Raw genomic sequence first — 18,581 nt, forward strand, 5'->3', positions numbered from 1 at the left:
TTCTTAGCAACTAAAGCTATTTCTGTGGTGGCTGGCTTTGGGAAGCTGAGTTGTTTTCTCCCTGCCTATGAAATCAAGTCTGGCTGCACTGACCTAGAATCAGCAAGTACAGATGTACCAGTTGGGCAGGAAAAGCAGTGACCACTTTCCTACCTCTCCTAATAAAAGATTTGTCTCAGAATGAGCTGATTTTTGGTGTTACCAACCTTCCTGTACACTGTTGTTCCAGGTCACTACAGCAAATAGCACTTTAGGGGATTTAGCTCAGAGAATTCAGCTTTTTGAAGGAGCAGTTTATGATCTTCTTGCATGCAGTGTCTCTGTGCTGGACTCTCATTGCTCATGTTCAGTCTGCTGACCTTAAGTATTTTCTGATTTTGGCAGAACCATTGCTTCAAAAAGCCTCAAAAAACAAACCCCCAGGCCTCAGTCAGCAGTGCAAGCTGGGGGAAGGTCTGAGGGATGCTCAGCAGAGCGTGCTGCACACTGATCATGCTGATGCAGGGATAAATTTAAAAATGAGTGGGGTTAGTTAATGCCACACCAGGCTTCTCTGGTGGGAGCTCACCTCAAAAGGCCCCAATATTGGGGTTTTCTGCATCAGTTTAAGGCAAGTTGAGGGTGCCCAGTGAAAGAGAATTCCAAACAGTGAGTGAAGTGATTTTCTATACAACTCCTGCACTCCAGTGACCATTCTGGTGGCTGATCCTTGTGGTAGAGACTGATGGGAATGGGGAGATGTCCACAGTGAATGTGGTTTAAGAGGGGCAAGACAGCACTGCCTTGAGTGGTGCTTCCCTGGCTATAAACCCAGAGGAGTTTTGGTTGGCAGAACACCCTACATGGCATTTGGATTCATTCATTTTCCATTCAGAGCACTGTAGGGCAGGTTTCTTGCAGCTCTCAGCTGATGGGAAGACCCATTGAACAGCTCACAGATGGTGAAATGTTCCTGCCTCTCTCCAGCAAGCCCAAGTGTCACAGAGCTGCAGATGTGTCCTGAGGGTGGGGAGCAATCTGATGGCTTGGCAGTGTTTCCTCCTGTGGTGGCTCCCACCACCCCTGCTCAGCCATAGTTCAGCTGGGAAATTTGGGAAGATGTTCACAGGGCTCCTGGGAGAAGCAAGTCTGATTAGACTTGGGCAGGTGTCTCTATTTCCCTGTTTCACAGGTAGCTGCAGAGAACTTTGGATTCTGATTCAGGCTGTGCATCCCTTGTGACTCCAACATCTGGGAACTGCTGGAGGGTGAACTTCCAAATTCAATCAAAACTTCCAATTCAATTCAATTCACGGCCAAATTTCCAATTCCCATGGCCAAACCCAAGACTGTAAGGGGGAAAGCTTGTATCAAGTCTTTTTGCCCCTTTTAACCCACATATTCTTTATTCATTTCTTTTCTTTCAAAGAAAATGCAAAGTTGTTTATAGGAATCTCTTTAAAGAGGTTCTTTACCAATGGAAGTCTGGGGTTTTGCTTTTTTCAAACAAACCAACCGAGCTTTGTCCTTTCCTCATTTCTTGTTGGGCTTTGGGGCAGCAGCAGTTACACAAGACATGGAGGGACTTCTGTGTCTCCATCAGGAGAAGGATGAGTAAGTGTTGAAGGGGTGGAGTGTTGGAGGGATTATATCCTGGGAAGGAGCAGAGTGGTTTGTGATGTGCCTCTCCCAGAGAGGCTGTTCCTGTTCCCAGCCTGGGGGTGGGAGTGGATGGATCACAGTCACCACCTCTCCTCAGGAATGCCTCAGTGAGTGCTTCAGCTCACTCAGCACTCTCCCTGCTGAAGGCAGCAGCAGCAGCAGAAAGGACAGCTAATATTAGTGCTATTGGGGCTCTAAAGCTTTTAATGCAGAGAAGAAGCTTTCAAGCCTTCCTGCTGCTGCCTGGTAACTAATTCACTCTGCACTCCTTATGCTCCATCTTTTCCTCCTGGCACTGGCATTGGGAGCAGCTTATACTCTGTCACTGAATCTTTCCCCTCAACAGCTGAATGAGGATAAGAGAATTTTGGCTACTCAGAATCAGAAGCTGCAGTGCTTGCAGAACAGCCCCAGAGTTAAACACCTTGTCAGGACACTAATTCCCACAGCAATTGTGGGCACTAACTGCTGGCTGCAGTAACATGAGCTAAAAAATCATTTTATCAGTTCCTGCTGGAAACAGGATATAAAAATTTAATTATCTAAAATATGAGCATCTCTGGATTTAAGGAATAAATACATTGTAGTGAGTTCTCCAGTTATTTTTTACCTTCTCTTTGTTATCAAATTCAGTGACAAGTGGATATAAAAGATATAAAAGGTAGCCAGACTGCATATGATGATAAATTTTGGAAGCTGCATAATGAGTGTTTCTAGACTAGTAATTAGCATGCCTGCTAACTCAGAGGAAAGGAAATTATTGATAGAAGGGAGGAATCAATTTTGGATTGAGTTTTTCAATTAGGAAAGACTGATAGACCTTGCTGCTGGTCAGGAGAAGGTGATTAATCTAGATCTGAGTGAAGTGCTGAAGTTTGCACTGGTTAGAGTAAGGGCTCAAGGGTTTTATCAGTGTTAGATCTCCAAGAAAATCTGGATTATTTATTTTCCCCTGTGTTTTCATGTCATCCTCAAGACCCTTAAATCATCTCTTTAGGTTCATTCTGAAGTAGGAAATGCTTGTTTTCAGTTTTGTAGCCCATGTGGTACCCATGGCTCTCTGTTTTGGAGGGGGTCTCTGATTCTCAGGGTGGGAAGGGTTCACCCCTTGCAAGATTCCCTTTGCTGGGCTGAAAACCACATCCACTGCAGGGAAAATCTTTGTGCTCAAAGTGGTGAAGAGCCAGGTGCCATAGCCCTGCCTGGTGCAGGACAGTGGCCACAGCGGCTGCTGGCACCACCTTTTGCCTGGCTTCAGCAAGAGCCACCTCTTGCTGTGTTTCCCCATGCTGGGACCCTGAGCTGGAGACCAGAGGTGACTGACATTTGTCCTTTCTGCTTCTTGTTCTCCCCCCACAGCACTGATGCTGGTGACAGCCCCGTGGGCACCACCACCACCACAAACCTGGAGCAGCCACAGGTCATCCCATCCCAGGGTGACCTCCTGGGGGACCTCCTCAACCTGGACCTAGGGCCCCCTGTGAATGTGCCCCAAGTGACCACCATGCAGATGGGTGCTGTGGACCTCCTGGGAGGAGGGCTGGACAGCTTGGTAAGCAGCACATCCTCTTTAGCTGATAACTGGAGAGATAACTGGAGCTTATTTGTGCTTTTAATGCTCAGTGAGCCAAACTCCCAGTGCTGGGTCCTGAAACTCCAGGAGGATTTAACCAGAGTTATTGTACCAACTTTGAGCAGGCTTTTTCCTGCTCTACAATGAATGTTGCTGCATGCTGTAGAATCCCCATGGTCAGTGGATCTATTTGTTCTGTGCTTTTTCTGTCTGTAGAAGAAAACCAGAAAGTTGCTTTATGGATGTGAAAGTGTTTTGCTGCTTTCTATTTGAATCAGGCTCCCTTTCAAGAAGGCATTTATTCCACCCAATTCCCAGCCCTCCTGAATTTCAGTGCTAAATCTCTCAGGCTGTAACCCTGTGTCTTCCCATTTGTGTGTTCTCCAGAGCATGCCCTGGTTTAATATCAGTGACATTTTAATTGCAGTGGGGTCAAGAGGGAGCTCTCTGGGCACTCCTCCCTGTTCCAGAGCTGCTCACCAGGCACCTGCCCTGGCACTAACAGGGTCAGGCTGCACTGGGAGCAATCCCAGCTCCCCTCTGCTCTGGGGAGGGAGCTGCAGGGAGAACATCACAGAGCAGGGAGCAGCAGCAGGGCAGAGGTCAGTGCTGGCTCTGAGGGTCACAGCACACACATGCCCAGCTCCCTGCTGGCTTCCCCACAGGGGGAAGAAGCTCTCCCAGGTGTCTTTGCACCATGCAGATCAAGTAAGACTGCCCCAGGGGACATAGTTGGGTGCTTCTCAGACTTGGAGTGGGTTTGGGTTGCTTGAGGTTTGGTTTGTGATGGGTTGGGCTGGGTTATCTCTGCCTGAGTCAGGCTCTGAATAACGGAGGTAGGAGGCAGCTGGATGAACCAATCCTCAATTCAACAAATCCTTATTAGTCAAATACATATTTTTTTAAACCACAGTAAGCTTACTAAAGCAAACGTTAAACACATTTCCAGCTCCCGTGCTTCATGGCCTAATGAGCTGGAAACAATTTAACCCTTAATGGGACTGGCCCTCACAGAGGGCAGAGGTGCTGTGGGCTCTGCACTCTCTAACCACAGGTCCTTGGCTAGCAGGGACTCTGCTCTTACTGGGGATTGGCACAATGGTCAAGCTGGAGTTGCTGGGGAAGCAGACAGTGAGAGCAGAGCAGAGAGCTCTGCAGCCTCTCCCTGCACTGCCAGCTGTGCCTCTCCACACCTGGCACAGGCAGTTCAGGAGTGAAGGCATTGCAGAAGGTGCTGCTGCTGGGGTACCACACCATGGCTTGCACATAAATTCCTCTCTGCTGCCTTCCAGGCCTCTCACAGTAACCCTTTGTTCCTCATTAGTGTCACACAAATAAATGGGCGCAGTAGAAGTAAAACTTGGTTCTGGGAGAAGAGCTGTCTCCCAGCTGGCATTAATGGGCTAAATTTTGTGACCTGCTCTGGCAGTGGAGCTGTTAGTTGAAATGGTAGCAGGCTTTTACTTAATATTTTTCTCAAGCCTTAAGCACATCCGTGGGGTTATGGAGTGTGATCTGACAAAATGATCCTGTCTGGGTGGGGAGTAGCTGTGCCTGGGGGCATGGCCAGTGCTCTCTCAGCTGAGTAGATGGGAAGCACTGCAAAAAAAAATCTGAATCTTGGTGTGGTTTTTGAAGGTGGATGCTTTCTATTGGATGGCTGTTGCATGAAACTCCAGCTTTTCCTTCCTTTGGTCAGTCTCTTTTCTCAGGTAACAAGTGACAGGATGAGAGGGAATGGCCTCCACTTGTGCTAAGGGAGGTTTAAATTGAATATTGGGAAATCTGTCTTCACCAAAAGGGTTTTCAAGCCCTGCAATGGGCACTAAGGCAGTGCTGGGGTCTCTTAAAAATCGTGTAGATGTGGCACTTGGGGACACGGTTTAGTGGTGGCCTTGGCAGTGCTGATGGAGTGCTTCGGAGGTCTTTTGTAACCTAAATGAGCCTAGGATAATAAGCTTAATTAGTGAGTGAATGTGAGCTGTGTGTTTGTTTGTTGCTGTGGGCATGTGTTTAACAAGTCTCAAGCTGGGTTAACCCTAACCTGGTATTACCCAAATTGCTGGGAAGTGCCCTGGGCTGCAGGGCTTGCCAAGAGGATTGGCATTTGGATCTCAGGCTAATATTAAACCACATTTGTGCCATGCCAAAATCAGTCTCAAACTGCAGATCCCCCAGGCCTGACTTGTGTGGGTGGGAAGGAGGTGAGACACATCCCAGTGTGCTCCTTGAAGAAGGGCTGAGATCTTCCCCCTTATCCAGGGATCAAAAACACCTGGGGGCCAGCAATGCCTGAATTGTTCTGCTTTGTAATTTCCCTTTTTGTTACTCCTTAAGGTTTTTTTAATGCATTTCTTGCCCTGCTTTGTTGGGCAGACTGACACACACTGTGCTGGTGACATTGCCCCAGTCCTGTGAGTGCCTCAGAGGCAGCTGGAGGTTTGCAAGAGGCTGCTGGCAGGAGCTCAGCCACTTTGTCACACCCACTCAGTGTCATCTGCTGGTCCCCTCTTCTGTCCCCTTATCTCATCAGAGGGATGTTCTTGTAGTGAAAGTCCCAATGGGACTGACCCAGAAAGACCAACAGCAGCATTAACTTAGCAAAATGCCATTCTATTTCCATTCCTTAAACTGTGGGCTTTTATTTTTCATCCAGGCATTTAAATAGAGACTGAATGGTGTAAAACTGCACAAACACCAAATTAATATTGTTAATTTGAATTGGCCTCAGCACTGCCAGATATTTATGCCCATGACTAGTGAGACTCCAGCTGCTTCCAAGGTTAATTTCTTTAGTGAGTAAATCTTATTTTATCTCCACAGTGAGTTCTGTAATTGGCATTAAATGTAACATGCCTGCACAGATGCTGAGCATGTGTTAACAATTAAAAAGAGGAGAAAAAGGGCCTTTGGTTCAAGAGGATTGCTTATAAGCAGGGCAGACTTGCTGTAGGATTTCTGGAGAGCTTTTTTCTAGGGAGCAGGTTGTGCCCTTGTTTGCCACCATGGCCAGATCTTGTTCTTCTCTGCTCAGTTTTCTTTTTCCATAAAATGGTGACTAACCCCACTTTACAAAACTACTTGGGATCTCCAGCTCCACAGTGTAAAGTAGCCATAGCAGTCACTAATGGGGGAGAAATAAAACATGTGGGAGAGCAGATTGCTGGGTGCAGAGCTGTTCATCCCAAGAGCTGGAGTTTGATGCTGGTTTCCCTCAAGTGGCTGAATTTCATGCAGGTTACAGTCACTAACCCAACTCTTGTGCAATGGTGCAGTGCTTTGCAGGATGTCTGTCTGTGCTGACATGACATTTTTACCTTTAAACCTTTTTTGTGTGTTCATTTGTTGTCCAAATCCACAGAGCCTGAGAGCTCTGTGTGCACACTGTGCTCCCTGGGAGCCCCTGCATTGTCTGGGAGCAGGGCACTGTGGCCAGGAGCCAGGAAGGCTGGCTTGAAACCCCTGGGCAGAGCAGTAAATCTGCAGGAATGGACAGGCTTGGATTGTCTGTTATGTAAGGATTTTATTTAATGCTCTAGCCACTCATCTACACGAATATTATTGATTCGAGACTGGCAGCTGGTCAGGTTGATTTATGTCCTAAAATGAAAAGCTGTTTGATAAACACTGAATATCCACAGTTTTCTGTAATACTGAGAGTGGTTTGGGCTGTCACAGGTGGGGCTGTGCCCCTCTGTGTAATCTGGATGGATTTAGGGGGGTCTGACCCCAAAGATCTGTTTGTTCCACACTGTTCAGGGCTGTGTTCCATCACTGCAGCGGGATGGAAGGTGGGAGCTGAGCACCAGCTCACCCTGAGCTCCAGGCACCACAGGCTCAGCAGCCTGGGAGGAAATCCCTATTCCAGCAGTCTGAAGTGCTTGCCTCATCCACAGGGCTGTGAGCAGGGGCTGCTGCTGTCCCTCCCTGGCTGGCTGGCTGCTTTCAAGTGGAGAATTCAAAGTCTGGCCTCAATAGACAACACCCTGGAGTGTTGGAGTTGATTAGGGACTCAGCAATGTTTTATAAAAAAGCCCCAAAGTGACCTTCAGTCTGCCCTGGGGTGCCACATTCCTCTCCTGGCTCTGCAAGTGATTTGCTGTGTATAATCTTAGGAAAGTTACTTCATTTACCTTTTCCTGGCACTACAGTGTGAGAGTGGCTGTGCCAGGTCAGCCCCAACATCCATTTTTGCAGTGGATGTGATGATCCTTTCCCAGAGTGCTCCTCCAGCCTTTGACAAGGAGCTGAGTGACTCCTTTCATCTGGGCTGTGCAGGTTTGATGAGCTATAAAGGAATCTGTTAAGATTTCTGACAAAGGACACAAATCCATTGCTGGGGCAGGGCTGGCGTGGCAGAGGAGCTATTTTGGTGGGTCACTCATTCATGTCTGATTCAAAGCTGTTGTAGCAGTCATAGGACTGCTAGAGCTTTGTGAGCAGCTTGTTTTTTACACTTTGGAGAATGAAAATGATTAGGATTCAGCTTTGGTTGCTGATGGAAATCTCTCAGCAGGACAAAGCATTAGCAGCAAGTGCAGCGGAACTGGTGACCGTGCTATTGGCAGTGTGACCTGTCCTCCAGCAGCTTTGACACAGCTGTCCCTGGTTTGGAGAGCTCTGCCATCCGGGCTTGGTGTGCAAACAGCCACAAAACAGCAGCAAACAAGGCTCTGAACTGCCTCTGTGTGAGCCACAGTGTGTCTGCAGTGAGATCCCTGCAGCCCAGGCATGGTCTGTCCTGCAGCTCAGGGCTCTCTCCCAGGGTTAACCTGCCCCAAGGGGGCTGCCAGCAGCCCTGCTCTCAGCATCTCACCCCATTCCTCTTAGGTAAATGCTTTGTGTTCCTTGCTGCTCTCTTACTGAGTGCAGGCAGTGCCTTGAGCTGGTGCTTGACTCCTGATTGTGATGTGAGGCAGCTAGAAGGCAATTGTCCCCTGTTAAGCCATGAATTGTGGTCCAGGACATGCACAGCTGCCTTTGGAAGCCCTGATGATGCTGTGGGCACAAGGCAAGGCAGTTGCTGAGCAGTGGTTATTGAAGCTTTTGTCCCTGGCTCCACCCTCCCTGTTATTTTTTGGTGCTCCAAAAGCCTCACGTCATTTTGCAGAAGTGATTGTAGCCCCTCAGGATCACATGAACACTTCAGCAGAGTCACTTCATTACAAGCTGCTCTTAAGATGCAAATAAACCCTTCCTAATGCAGTAACTCCAGCACTGCTACACTTCATAAGTCAGCATAACTGCTTCCACAGGGCTGGAATTGCAGGGCAGAGCCTCCAACTGCAGAGCAGCTGCGGCACCGTCCGAGCCAACTTGTGCAAAGTGAAGGTGCTGATGCAGTTTGGGAAAAGGTGCTGGCACTGCTTTTATTGATACAGCCTCTTCTTTCAACCCATGTGGCTGCTTGGGTGCTGTTATGGCAGGATAGGTTTGGAGGGAATAAAGAGAATTCCTCTTTGAAGAACTTTTATGCCTCTGGGGGCTGAGACTTCCTGTCCATCCTCTGCTCATCTCCTGAAGCTGGCAGCTCTTCATCCTGAAGCTTTGTGCTCTCCAGGCTGCCAGCTTTAGGATCAGAATCAGGGGTTTGCAGTGCCATGAACTCCTTTGGACCATCAAGAGCCAGCCCTTGTGCACCCACCTTCACAGTAAGTGGGGCTGGCAGCTGTATTAACGTGGTCTTCTCCTGTGTGGGGCTGTTCCTGACTCTCCTGTAAGGCACATCCAGGTTGTCCTCCTGGCAGGAGTGTCTGTCTGCCCATGAGACAAATGGAAATGGTTAACCAGAGCTGCCAGTCCTGGGGAATTGTTTCAGCAGCACTTCAAGCCTGACTAATCTCTGTTTCTTCCCTTCTGCACTCTGCCTGTCACTCCAGATGGGAGAGGACACTCCGTGGGTAATTGGTTCCTGTTCTCTCTGTCTTCCTCCTTCCCTCTTACTCACACACTGTTACAGTCTCTTCCATCACTCTGAGTTTGGAATAAAGTTATGATTTGGGCATCCCACAGGAGGAAAACCAGACCTGCAGTTCCTGAATGGGGAAAGCATCGGTGCCATGGGAGGGTGACAGGCAAGAAAAACAGAAAAAGAGACTTTGTGCTGCTGCAATGGGAAGGGCAGCCTGGATCTGATGTGGAATTGATCAGTTCTTTATTAACTTCCCCCCTGTAACTTCTGGTGCAGTAGAAATGCTGTCACTTCTCTCTTCAGTCAGGCTAGAGCCAGCTCTGCCTGTAGGGACCTGGAGGAGCTGCAGCTCCTTGGCTCTGTTTCTGCAGCTCTGGAGCACATCTGCAGTGCTTGGGCCCGAGCACAGGAGCCAGGAGAGGCTCAGGCTGTGCTCTGCAGAGCCCTCCAGCCACTAAAGAGGGGCTGCAGCAGCTCAGAGCTTCCTGCCATGGAAAAGAGATGGTGGATCCAATCTGAAAACACACAGAGGCTCCTGGTAAATTCTCTGAGCCAGTCAGGGCTTTTTTTCTCCTTTTTATGAGAACTGAAGTCTTAACTAAAGCAATAAATCCACATTCTACTTTCCCCCCCAAGGCCTGACATTTAGGGAAAATGGAAGACTTGTGGATAGCTCAAGGAACCCCAATATGTCATTCCCTGTCCCTTGCAGCCACCATCAGTGTAGGAGCTGCTTCGAGGTTGGGTTCCTACCCTGCAGCTCCTTCTGATGAGTGTAGTAGGAAATGCTAGAATAGTTAACATCTGGCTTGATTATGCAGAATTATTCAGTCATTTCCATAATACCCTTTGTAAAATGCTTGCTGCTTGATAAACCAGCCTTTCTGCTGCTGCAGACAACAGAACCAGAAATCCTGTGTGCATACAATAATACCTGGGAATGAACTGGATTCTTTCTTCTCCCCCAGACTTTGCTGCCTGTCAATATAAAGCTTGAAGTTCATCTGCATGCAAGACTATGAATAGGGATGAGGTGTAATAGTTGCATTTATTACTCCTCAGTGAGCCAGTAACAAGATGTAAATGATGTGATATATTAATCTAAACCATGGCTTGGATTAGAGAGCAGTCAATAGAACAGAACTCTGCTCTGTCAGACTGTTTCAGTGGGGGAGACTTGACAGTGTAATAAGCCTTATTTTATAAGCTCAATATTAATTGGATTTGCATCCTCTGGCTGGCTTCCTTTGGTCTCTGACTGAGCCTTCTTTTGACTTTGGAATCACTCACATTTATCTGTTATTTCTTAAGTCAGCTGAACAAAACTGGACAGCCAGAGCCTGGGCTGCTGTGTGGAGAGGTGGCTGTTGAAAAAGATGAGGAATCTCTCAGCTTCTACCATGGCCTCAAGTAGGGATAAACTGAGTCCCACACAGGAAAAAAGCTCTTAAGGCCTCTTAACAAAAAGCAAATTGTGTGTGATTTGTTCTTTCCTAACACCCACTTGGAGTGGTTAATGTCGCTCCTGTGAGGACATGGGGAGGGAGAGGTGCCTGGGAATAGGAGAGAGATCCAGGGAGCACAGGGATTTGTCACATTTTACAGGTTTTATGGAGGCTAGTTATCTTCTGGTAAGTCACTGTCTTACACCTTTGCTGCTCTTCTCAGGGCAATTTATCCTTTTTATCTGTGCTCTGATGGAGAGAGGTATGAAGCTTTATGGTGTCTCTTGACCAGCATAAAACACATTTGCTGTGAGATCTCTCAGGGAACAGGCTGGAGGGGATCAGAGCAAAGTTAATTTCCAAGTTTTTTGCGCAGAGGGAAAAGGTCAGAGCCTTTTTGGCTCTAAGCATAGGCAGTCCTGGGAGCTTTTGCTTCAGCTATATGGTGCATTTGTTCAATATTCTGACACACCAGCACTTATTTGAGCAACATATCCAGAGCCTTTGTTGACCCAGTTTTTCACATGCTTTTTTAAGAGCAAACTAACTCCAAACTAACTCCCCAAACTAATGAAATGGAAGAGTAGAGTGAGACCATCTCTGGTGAGCTGTGATGTTCTGGTCTGCCAGCCCAGCCTTTTCCTAATGGGGCTGGCTCTTACCTCAGCCCTGCATCATCCTCATCCCCTGTGGATGTTGTCAGGTCATGTTCCTTGTCTGAATGTGACCCCAAAAAACCCCTGTTCTAGGCAAAAAAAATTACCCTGGTCTTCAGAAGCAAAGCCTGGGACACAGATAAGCCTGGAGATGTCTCTGCAGTGAGTTAACCTCTGCAGATCTGTGCTTGTTCGCTCCTGGTTATCTGTTAAATGCATTTTAATTGTTCACAGGGGTGATGTACTTGCAAACAGCACTTGTAGCCAAGCCTTGGAGCCTGTCCTGATCTCTGAATTCTCCTGAGCGTGCAGAATGATGGGGAGATTTGAAAAATGGACTTTATCACTGGAAATGTGGTCTGGGTGTTTTGTAAAGGGAACTTGTGAGGGGAGAGCTTCTAGTTGAGCCCCAGAGAGGATTTAGTGTTTCTGGAGAGCTGTTTGGGTCACTTCAGATGTGACTGTGCAGCTTGGCAGAAATTGGAACTGAAATAGCCTGGTGCACTGTGAGATCTCTTTGCTGTAGATGATGAAGCTGTTTTTTCCCTGTCTGAGGGAGGGGAGCATCTTCAAAGCCCCCCCTCTCTGAGCTGTTGTCAGAGGCAGCACAGATCCCATTCTTTTTCTTCCTCAGTGCTGAAAGGAGCTGCTGTCTGAGGAACACAGCCAAGGTGCATTGTGTTTGCCCATGGCTCCTAGCAGCTGTTCCCTAGAAAACTAAAGCTTTCAGGAAGTGAGCCTTCCTGTCAGTTTTATTTTTATGCCATTTCACAGTTACCCCACTGGGTTTTGTGGAGCTGCTTGGGTCCTGCTGGCAGCAGCAGGGCTGAGGGGAAAGCACCAATGCATGAAACGTGGAAAAGGGAGGTTTTGGTGCAGACAACAGGCACAAGAAGGGATGGATTTTTATTCTTATTAACCACAGTGAAGGCATGGGGTTGTCCTCAAACCAAAACCTTTCAGCAAGGAGAGCAGGCAGGACCTCTGGGAGCTCCTTGCCAGACTCCAGGCTTTGCTGAAGAGCTCAAGCCCAGGGCTGGAGTAAGTCAGATGAAGTAACTTCTGCAAATGCAGGTAACTCTGCTCACATAGCAGCATTCTCTAGGTAACTGTGCTCCCACAGCAGCCCCTCTGCTCCCTGTGCTTTCCCAGCACTGCATTTCCATCTGTCCTGTGCAGGAGTGGTCCGTGCTGGCTGGCTGACACTTGGCTGAAATGATCTCCTCTCCCTCTCCTCTCTCTCCTTCTCTCTTTCAGCTTGGCAGTGACCTTGGCGGGGGCATTGGAGGAAGCCCGGCAGTAAGTGCCATTCCATTTTTTTCCCCAATTTCCAAAGCTGCTCAAAGCTCAGGGGTTTTTCAGTTGTAAGCTCACCCACTGAGTGCTGGAAGGTGCTTTTTAAAGCCCTGAAGTTGTTTGAAAATGGAGAAATGCAACTGAAACACACAGGTCCCCACCTATGTGGATTTGAGTCCAGCTGGGCTTTCCTGAGAGCAGCCAGGGCCAGAGCTGTTCACTCTCTCTGCTTAGCTCTTCTTCCTCAGAGCTTTTAGTTGGAGCAGCAGCATTAACCCTGGCAGTGCCTCATCCTTGTGCAACTGCTTTAGCAGCTGAAAGGCCAAGGATGCTTATCCCTACTCACAAAGCCTGGCCTGTAATCCTAACCCAGTGTCACCACAGACCTACCTGAACTCAAGTGCTTTCTCCTCCCAAACTCCATGTAGGATTTTTGGACATCAGGGTCAGGTGCTCTGAGTTTTCCTACTCTGTGTGGTCAGTGCTGCCACCTCCTCTGTGCCTGTGCTTTGGGGGTGTCCTCCTGCCTACAGCTCTTGCCAGGACATGGGATAGTTTCAACTTGCTCTTAAAGCAGCCTTGGCTTCAAGCTCATGGCAGCTTCTTCCAGAAGAGCGTGGAAAGGGAATGAAACGTGGCTTGGAGATGCAGTGGGCAGGAGGGAGTGTGCTTCCAACCCGCAGCCAGAAGAGGTGTCCCCTAGAAAGCTCCAGTCCCTCTTCCCAGGACTCTGGATCCAGTAATTGAGTGAGAAAAGCAAACTCAGTTCTGGAGGGAGGGCTTTGCAGAGACCCTTGTTATGGCTGCAGTCGTTCTCTCTCCTCCTTTCCCTGCCAATCTGGCCTTCCTTCCTTCCTTCAGCACGAGGGCAGAGGAGAGCTGGTGGCACAGGACACCTGCACAGCCAGGCAGCCCACAGCAGGACATGGGAGGTGCTTCCCCATGGTGATCATACCTACAAAGCCAGGTCTCTGCCCTCCTGGGCCAGCAAAAACCCAGCAGGCACCTCTGTCCTGGTCCCTCTGCCTGTTTCTGGGCTGCTGCCTGGGGAATCCTGATCTCAAGCACAGGAAGAGAATTTGGGAGTGTAACTTGAGTGTGACTGTCCCATCTGAAGCTGGGCACCTAAACGTTAATATTCCAGCTTTGATGCCCTCATTTAGGTCCTGGGAGGGAATGATTGCCCTTCTTGCAGGAAGGTTGTCCTCTGGCAGGCTCTGCTTCATGTAATGAACCTTTAGGGCCCGAGTGCTGAGCATGCAGAGCTCTGGCTTTGGGTGGGAGTACACAACACGGTCATGACTCCCTTGCTATCTCTGGATATGCAAAATCTTGCAGATTCCTCAAGACTGACGTAGCTGGGGGAAGGTTTGAAGAAATTTGCTCTTCTCCTTGGGTTTATGTAGGGTAGATCCACAAAGCATATTGTGTTATGAGGAGGAGATATGGAGAAGAAAGATTCCTCTACAGTGGGAATAGATAACTGGAGCTATAAAAAATGATGTGGAAGCTTGGTTGAGGTGACAGCCGAGTGTAGGGATTAGCTGCCAAGAACTTTGGAATTCAAATGCATAATTTAGCACTATTGATAAATCAGTGGGGAAGCTGCAAATGGCTTTAAAATATTTAGGATATTGCCTGAGTTCATGGTTTATTTAATAAGCAGTGCTCACACGTGATGTTAATGAGTGCCTGTTCTTTTTGACTCCTCCAGGTGGGACAGACCTACATTCCCTCCTCTGTGCCAGCCACCTTTGCCCCTTCTCCCACCCCAGCAGTGGTCAGTGGACTCAACGATCTCTTTGAGCTCTCATCTGGCATGGGGATGGCTCCTGGAGGATATGTGGCTCCCAAGTCTGTACGTAAGGAAAAACAACCATCCCCAGTTCCTTGCCTCCCCTTGAGCTACAAACCTGACATTGCTCACTTGGCCCATTTATTGTGGCTTTCTGGTGCTAAAACTTCAACTCAATCCCATTAGGGGTGCCCTGGGCTTTTCCCAAGTAGAGTAAGCACATGTTGGAATGTTAGTTATTAGTTACAGACTTCTGGCATTCTAGCAGTTGCCTCATTTTACCTGTGACAGCATTTCTCTAAAGAATGGCTTAGATAAATCCCAGACTTTCAGTTGTGTCAGAGCAGCTTTCCTGCAGACCTGCTTCTTAACAAGCTTCCCCAGAAAACTGAGGGCAAGACAGAATTTGCAACAACTTTCCCAGCAGGTTTGTGTGTTTGTTTGTTTGTTTGGATGAATCCAACGTGACAGTGGAGATAAAATCATGTGGTTGGGATGATGGTGCTGCAGTGGAATGCAGAGAAATGTTCTGTCAGCGACAGAGATCACAGAGGCTTTGGCTGAAGCGTGGAGTTGGGAGGGATCATGAGACACAAAACATGGTTCTGCAAACTGGCTGTGGAGCAGCCACAGGAGGCTCAGGCTCCTGAAAGGGAATAAACAAAAATTAGCACTCAATTAGCACCCCATGGGTGGGTAATTTTAAACCATCCTCTGAAACAGAGGATCTCAAGGTACTGCAGACAGTACTCAAAATTTTTGGTCCTTGCAATTATTGTACTTTATATTTAAAAAAATAAAAAACAAAAACAAAAAACCCCAGTAATTTTGAGCAAGTACTGGCTCATTTTGCACCACTCAGATCTGGGTCTGGGTTTTTCCCACAGAGGTGATTTGAGAATCCAGAACCCAACAGATAATAGTATCAGCCCTGTGATTTTATTTGGTTCAGACTTTAGTTGTCCTGCCCCTGACAGCCCAACCAGCCCTCAGAGAAGTCCAGCAGCAGGCTGGGTGAGTCTCATTCTGCTGTGATGGACACAGGCTGTCCCTGCTCTTGTGCACACCAATGCTGTCATAATTTGATTTCTTCCATGGGTGCTGTGAACAAATATGGATTAGGAGCAGCAAGTTTATTCCTCAGTGGTGAGCTCCATCCTTTCAACACCCCATGTCCCATCTTCCCTGCAGTGTTTCTTTAGCTTTTGTGGGCTCAGTGTGCCAATCCAGGTGGGTTTCTGAGCTCTATTGGAAAACTCTGCTTGTTTGTTATCTTCAGGCCAGGCTGGCCATGCTGAATGACATCTCTTGTGTTCAAGGTTTGGCTGCCTGCAGTGAAAGCTAAAGGATTGGAGATCTCAGGCACATTCAGCCACAGGCAGGGACACATCTACATGGAGATGAACTTCACCAATAAGGCTTTGCAGCACATGACTGACTTTGCCATTCAGTTCAATAAGAACAGGTAAGGAAAAATTAGCAATGCTCCATGTTCAACAGATTGAATCCTCCTGCGAAAGGAGTTTGTGCCTCCAATGCTAAATTTAAGGAGGGCTTGTGCTTAGGTGTATAATGCAGTCATGGAAATAGCTTGGATGATACAGCCTGACCTCTCCATCACACCAAAATGGTGTGAAAGGGCTGAAAACACAGACTGATGAATCTGAGAGGAAGCAGGCAGCAGACAGTGCCATGCTTCTCCCAGCTCTGAAACAGCATCTGCCCCTTTTCACCTCAGTGGAGTTTTCCAGCAGCTTCATGAGTTGTTAGGCAGGTTGGTGAGTTTATAGCCAGTAAGTGCCCTGGGCAAAGCAAGAGCACACAGAGACAGGATCTGAGCTGCACAAATACCAACCCATGATGCCTCTGCCTCCTGACTTAATTGCTCTGCTGCTCCTCAGACTGTCTGGAAGCACAGGACTCTTTAATAAAGCTGCTTGTCGCTGAAGGAGCTGCAAGTTGGGAGCCTGTGGCACATGTTCTCCCTGTAATAGGCAGCAGAACAATTCTGTCAGAAGCAGCAGCCACTTGAAAGTTCAGAGCTTGGATGATGGAATTCAGATTGTTCTTGGAAACCCATCTCAGCCAAAGGACATGACATGGCAGCACAGCCACAGTGTCTTCCCACAAATACCCTTTCCAGAGAGCTTATCCTGTGGTTTGCTGGGTGCTATCTTCAGCAAGGACCAGGCTACTTCTTATCAAGGCTGCAAAGAGTACCTTGTGACTGACATGTTCTCTGTATTCCTTAATATCACTTCACTGGAAAAGGCTTCTCTCTGCTGAAGATCCACTGAAACCATCTCTTTAATCTCACTGCTGCAAATTCAGGATTTCTTGGGACGAATAAGATTTACTTAGAAAAGTCATTATGCTAAATAAGTCTTAGTAAATGTTCTCCCTGGACTGCCATATTTTCTGGAGAGTTTTGCTAAGCTGCTGTATATGAATGTTTCATGCAAATTAACCTGGAACAAAAGGCATTTTGTGATTTTTTTCTTTTTATTCCCCCCATACATCAAGCTATATTTTAGCCACACCTGCTTTGAGGATGTAGAAAGTTTAAATACTGTACAATAAACCAGCAGTTTTTCATCTTGCAGCACAAGCTCCATATACAACCTACAACTATTTATTTACTCTTTTACAAATGTTCTTCTCCTGTCAATGCTTTCCACTGTGCCTGCTGCATTAGGGCTGGTTCTTTAAGTGTGAATATTAAGGTTTGTGATTGGGAACTTTCTATTGCCTTTCCCTCCTTTCCTGCTGCTGCTAATGGTATTCACTGCAGTCTTGGGATAAAGCATTAAAAAAAAAATAAAAGAAATCTAAAGCTCCGGTGTGCTGTAATATCACAGCCCCTTAGTAACCAACTGCAAGTTTGGTTCCCCTCTGAGTCCTGGGGAGAACAGGAGGGTTTGTGTCCTCCAAGGTGAAATGGCTGCAGAAGGCAAATCATGTGGCTAAGCCCTTGCTAGGAATATTCCTATTTCAGCTTTCTAGAGCTGAAAACTAAGGAGAACCAAGAATGGGGCATTTATTGGTTTCTGAAAGAATGGCAAACCTGATAAATGTGGCTGCCTGTGCAGAGCCAGGCTTTTAGTGAATAAAATAAAAACATACACCTATCCATCCTGCAAACCTCCTGAGACCTCTGAGCTAAGGTGAATCCTGCTGAAGAGAAATGCATTTATGAGTGGACACCAAAACACCAGGGCTTCCATCTGCTTTTGGAAAGCAGCTGGTCTGTAGTACAGGAGGGTTGTGTTCAATGTGAGATGTTTTCCCTCTTCTCCATGCTCAGCAGAGCTGCCTGTGGAATTCAGTGTTCCTTGGACTGAACAGGCAAGTAAACATTGCTGGGACACATCCCCAGTGAAGGAGCCTCCAAGCAGGCAGCTGGGCCAGGTGCTGTCATTCAGGCCCAGGCAGCTGCATGTGTTGATTCATTTGTTCTGCAGTGCTGTTCCAAGGCACATGTTCCTCCTTGGCTGGCTGTCCAGCTCCCTGTGCCACTGCAGCAGCCATGCAGTGTGTGATGCACCCTCCCTGCAGTGCTCAGGAGCAGAGGAGCAGCACCTGGCTCTGAGTCCAGGTCATTCCTTGCTCAGCACACAGACCAGTGCCCTGTGGGTAATGGGAGAGCTCCCAGCAGCTGGGCCCTGGGGCAGGATGGTGAATTTGTCAGCAAATGAGTGAGTTTCCCATGCCTTGTCCTGCTTTGTCTGCTCATTTGAGCTGTGCTCCTTCCCTGGAGCAGCAGCAGGGGCAGCTCAGGAGTATAGTGGGAAGATGAGGCAGGTGGTGCTTGACAAAAGGAACATTATATTTTGGACATATTTTGGACAATGCAGGGCTGCTCTCATCACCTCTGTTTCTCTCTTGCCCAGCTTTGGAGTCATCCCAAGCACCCCCCTGGCCATTCACACACCTCTGATGCCAAACCAAAGCATTGATGTCTCCCTGCCCCTCAACACTCTGGGACCAGTCATGAAAATGGAGCCTCTGAACAACCTCCAGGTAAGGATTGTCTCGTTCTGGGCAGGGGGGAGCTCAGCAGGTGCCCAAAACAGTGAGGTAAGACTCTAATCACACAATACCATGTAAAACAGTCAGACCTCATGGATCTGGGCCTTGAGTCTGGCCAAAATTTAGTCCTCTTCCTTTTCCAAGCTTCTCCCAGAAAAACTGAAATGGAAACTTGTTGAATTTTATGGCTTTTCAAACACCTCAAACCTACTGCTTGCATCTGTGTAGATTAAGG

General features: G+C 47.8%; 1 protein-coding gene across 4 annotated transcripts in view; it reads left to right on the forward strand.

Annotated features, from left to right (window-relative positions):
* The window catches only part of AP2B1 (adaptor related protein complex 2 subunit beta 1), a 77,474-nt gene that overhangs the window by 37,045 nt on the left and 21,848 nt on the right, over positions 1–18,581 (forward strand). For 3 of the 4 annotated variants that reach the window (XM_071447944.1, XM_071447946.1, XM_071447945.1), the window contains exons 14-18: positions 3,001–3,193; positions 12,484–12,525; positions 14,237–14,380; positions 15,637–15,782; positions 18,208–18,337. In XM_071447944.1, the coding sequence (XP_071304045.1) occupies positions 3,001–3,193; positions 12,484–12,525; positions 14,237–14,380; positions 15,637–15,782; positions 18,208–18,337 (655 nt within the window). The remainder of the gene's footprint in view (positions 1–3,000; positions 3,194–12,483; positions 12,526–14,236; positions 14,381–15,636; positions 15,783–18,207; positions 18,338–18,581) is intronic. The other variant, XM_071447947.1, reaches the window with a different exon arrangement.

The sequence above is a fragment of the Agelaius tricolor genome, unplaced genomic scaffold (genome assembly GCF_023055355.1).
Source record: "Agelaius tricolor isolate 1412-34295 unplaced genomic scaffold, bAgeTri1.0.p SCAF_25, whole genome shotgun sequence".
NCBI classification, from domain to species: domain Eukaryota; kingdom Metazoa; phylum Chordata; class Aves; order Passeriformes; family Icteridae; genus Agelaius; species Agelaius tricolor.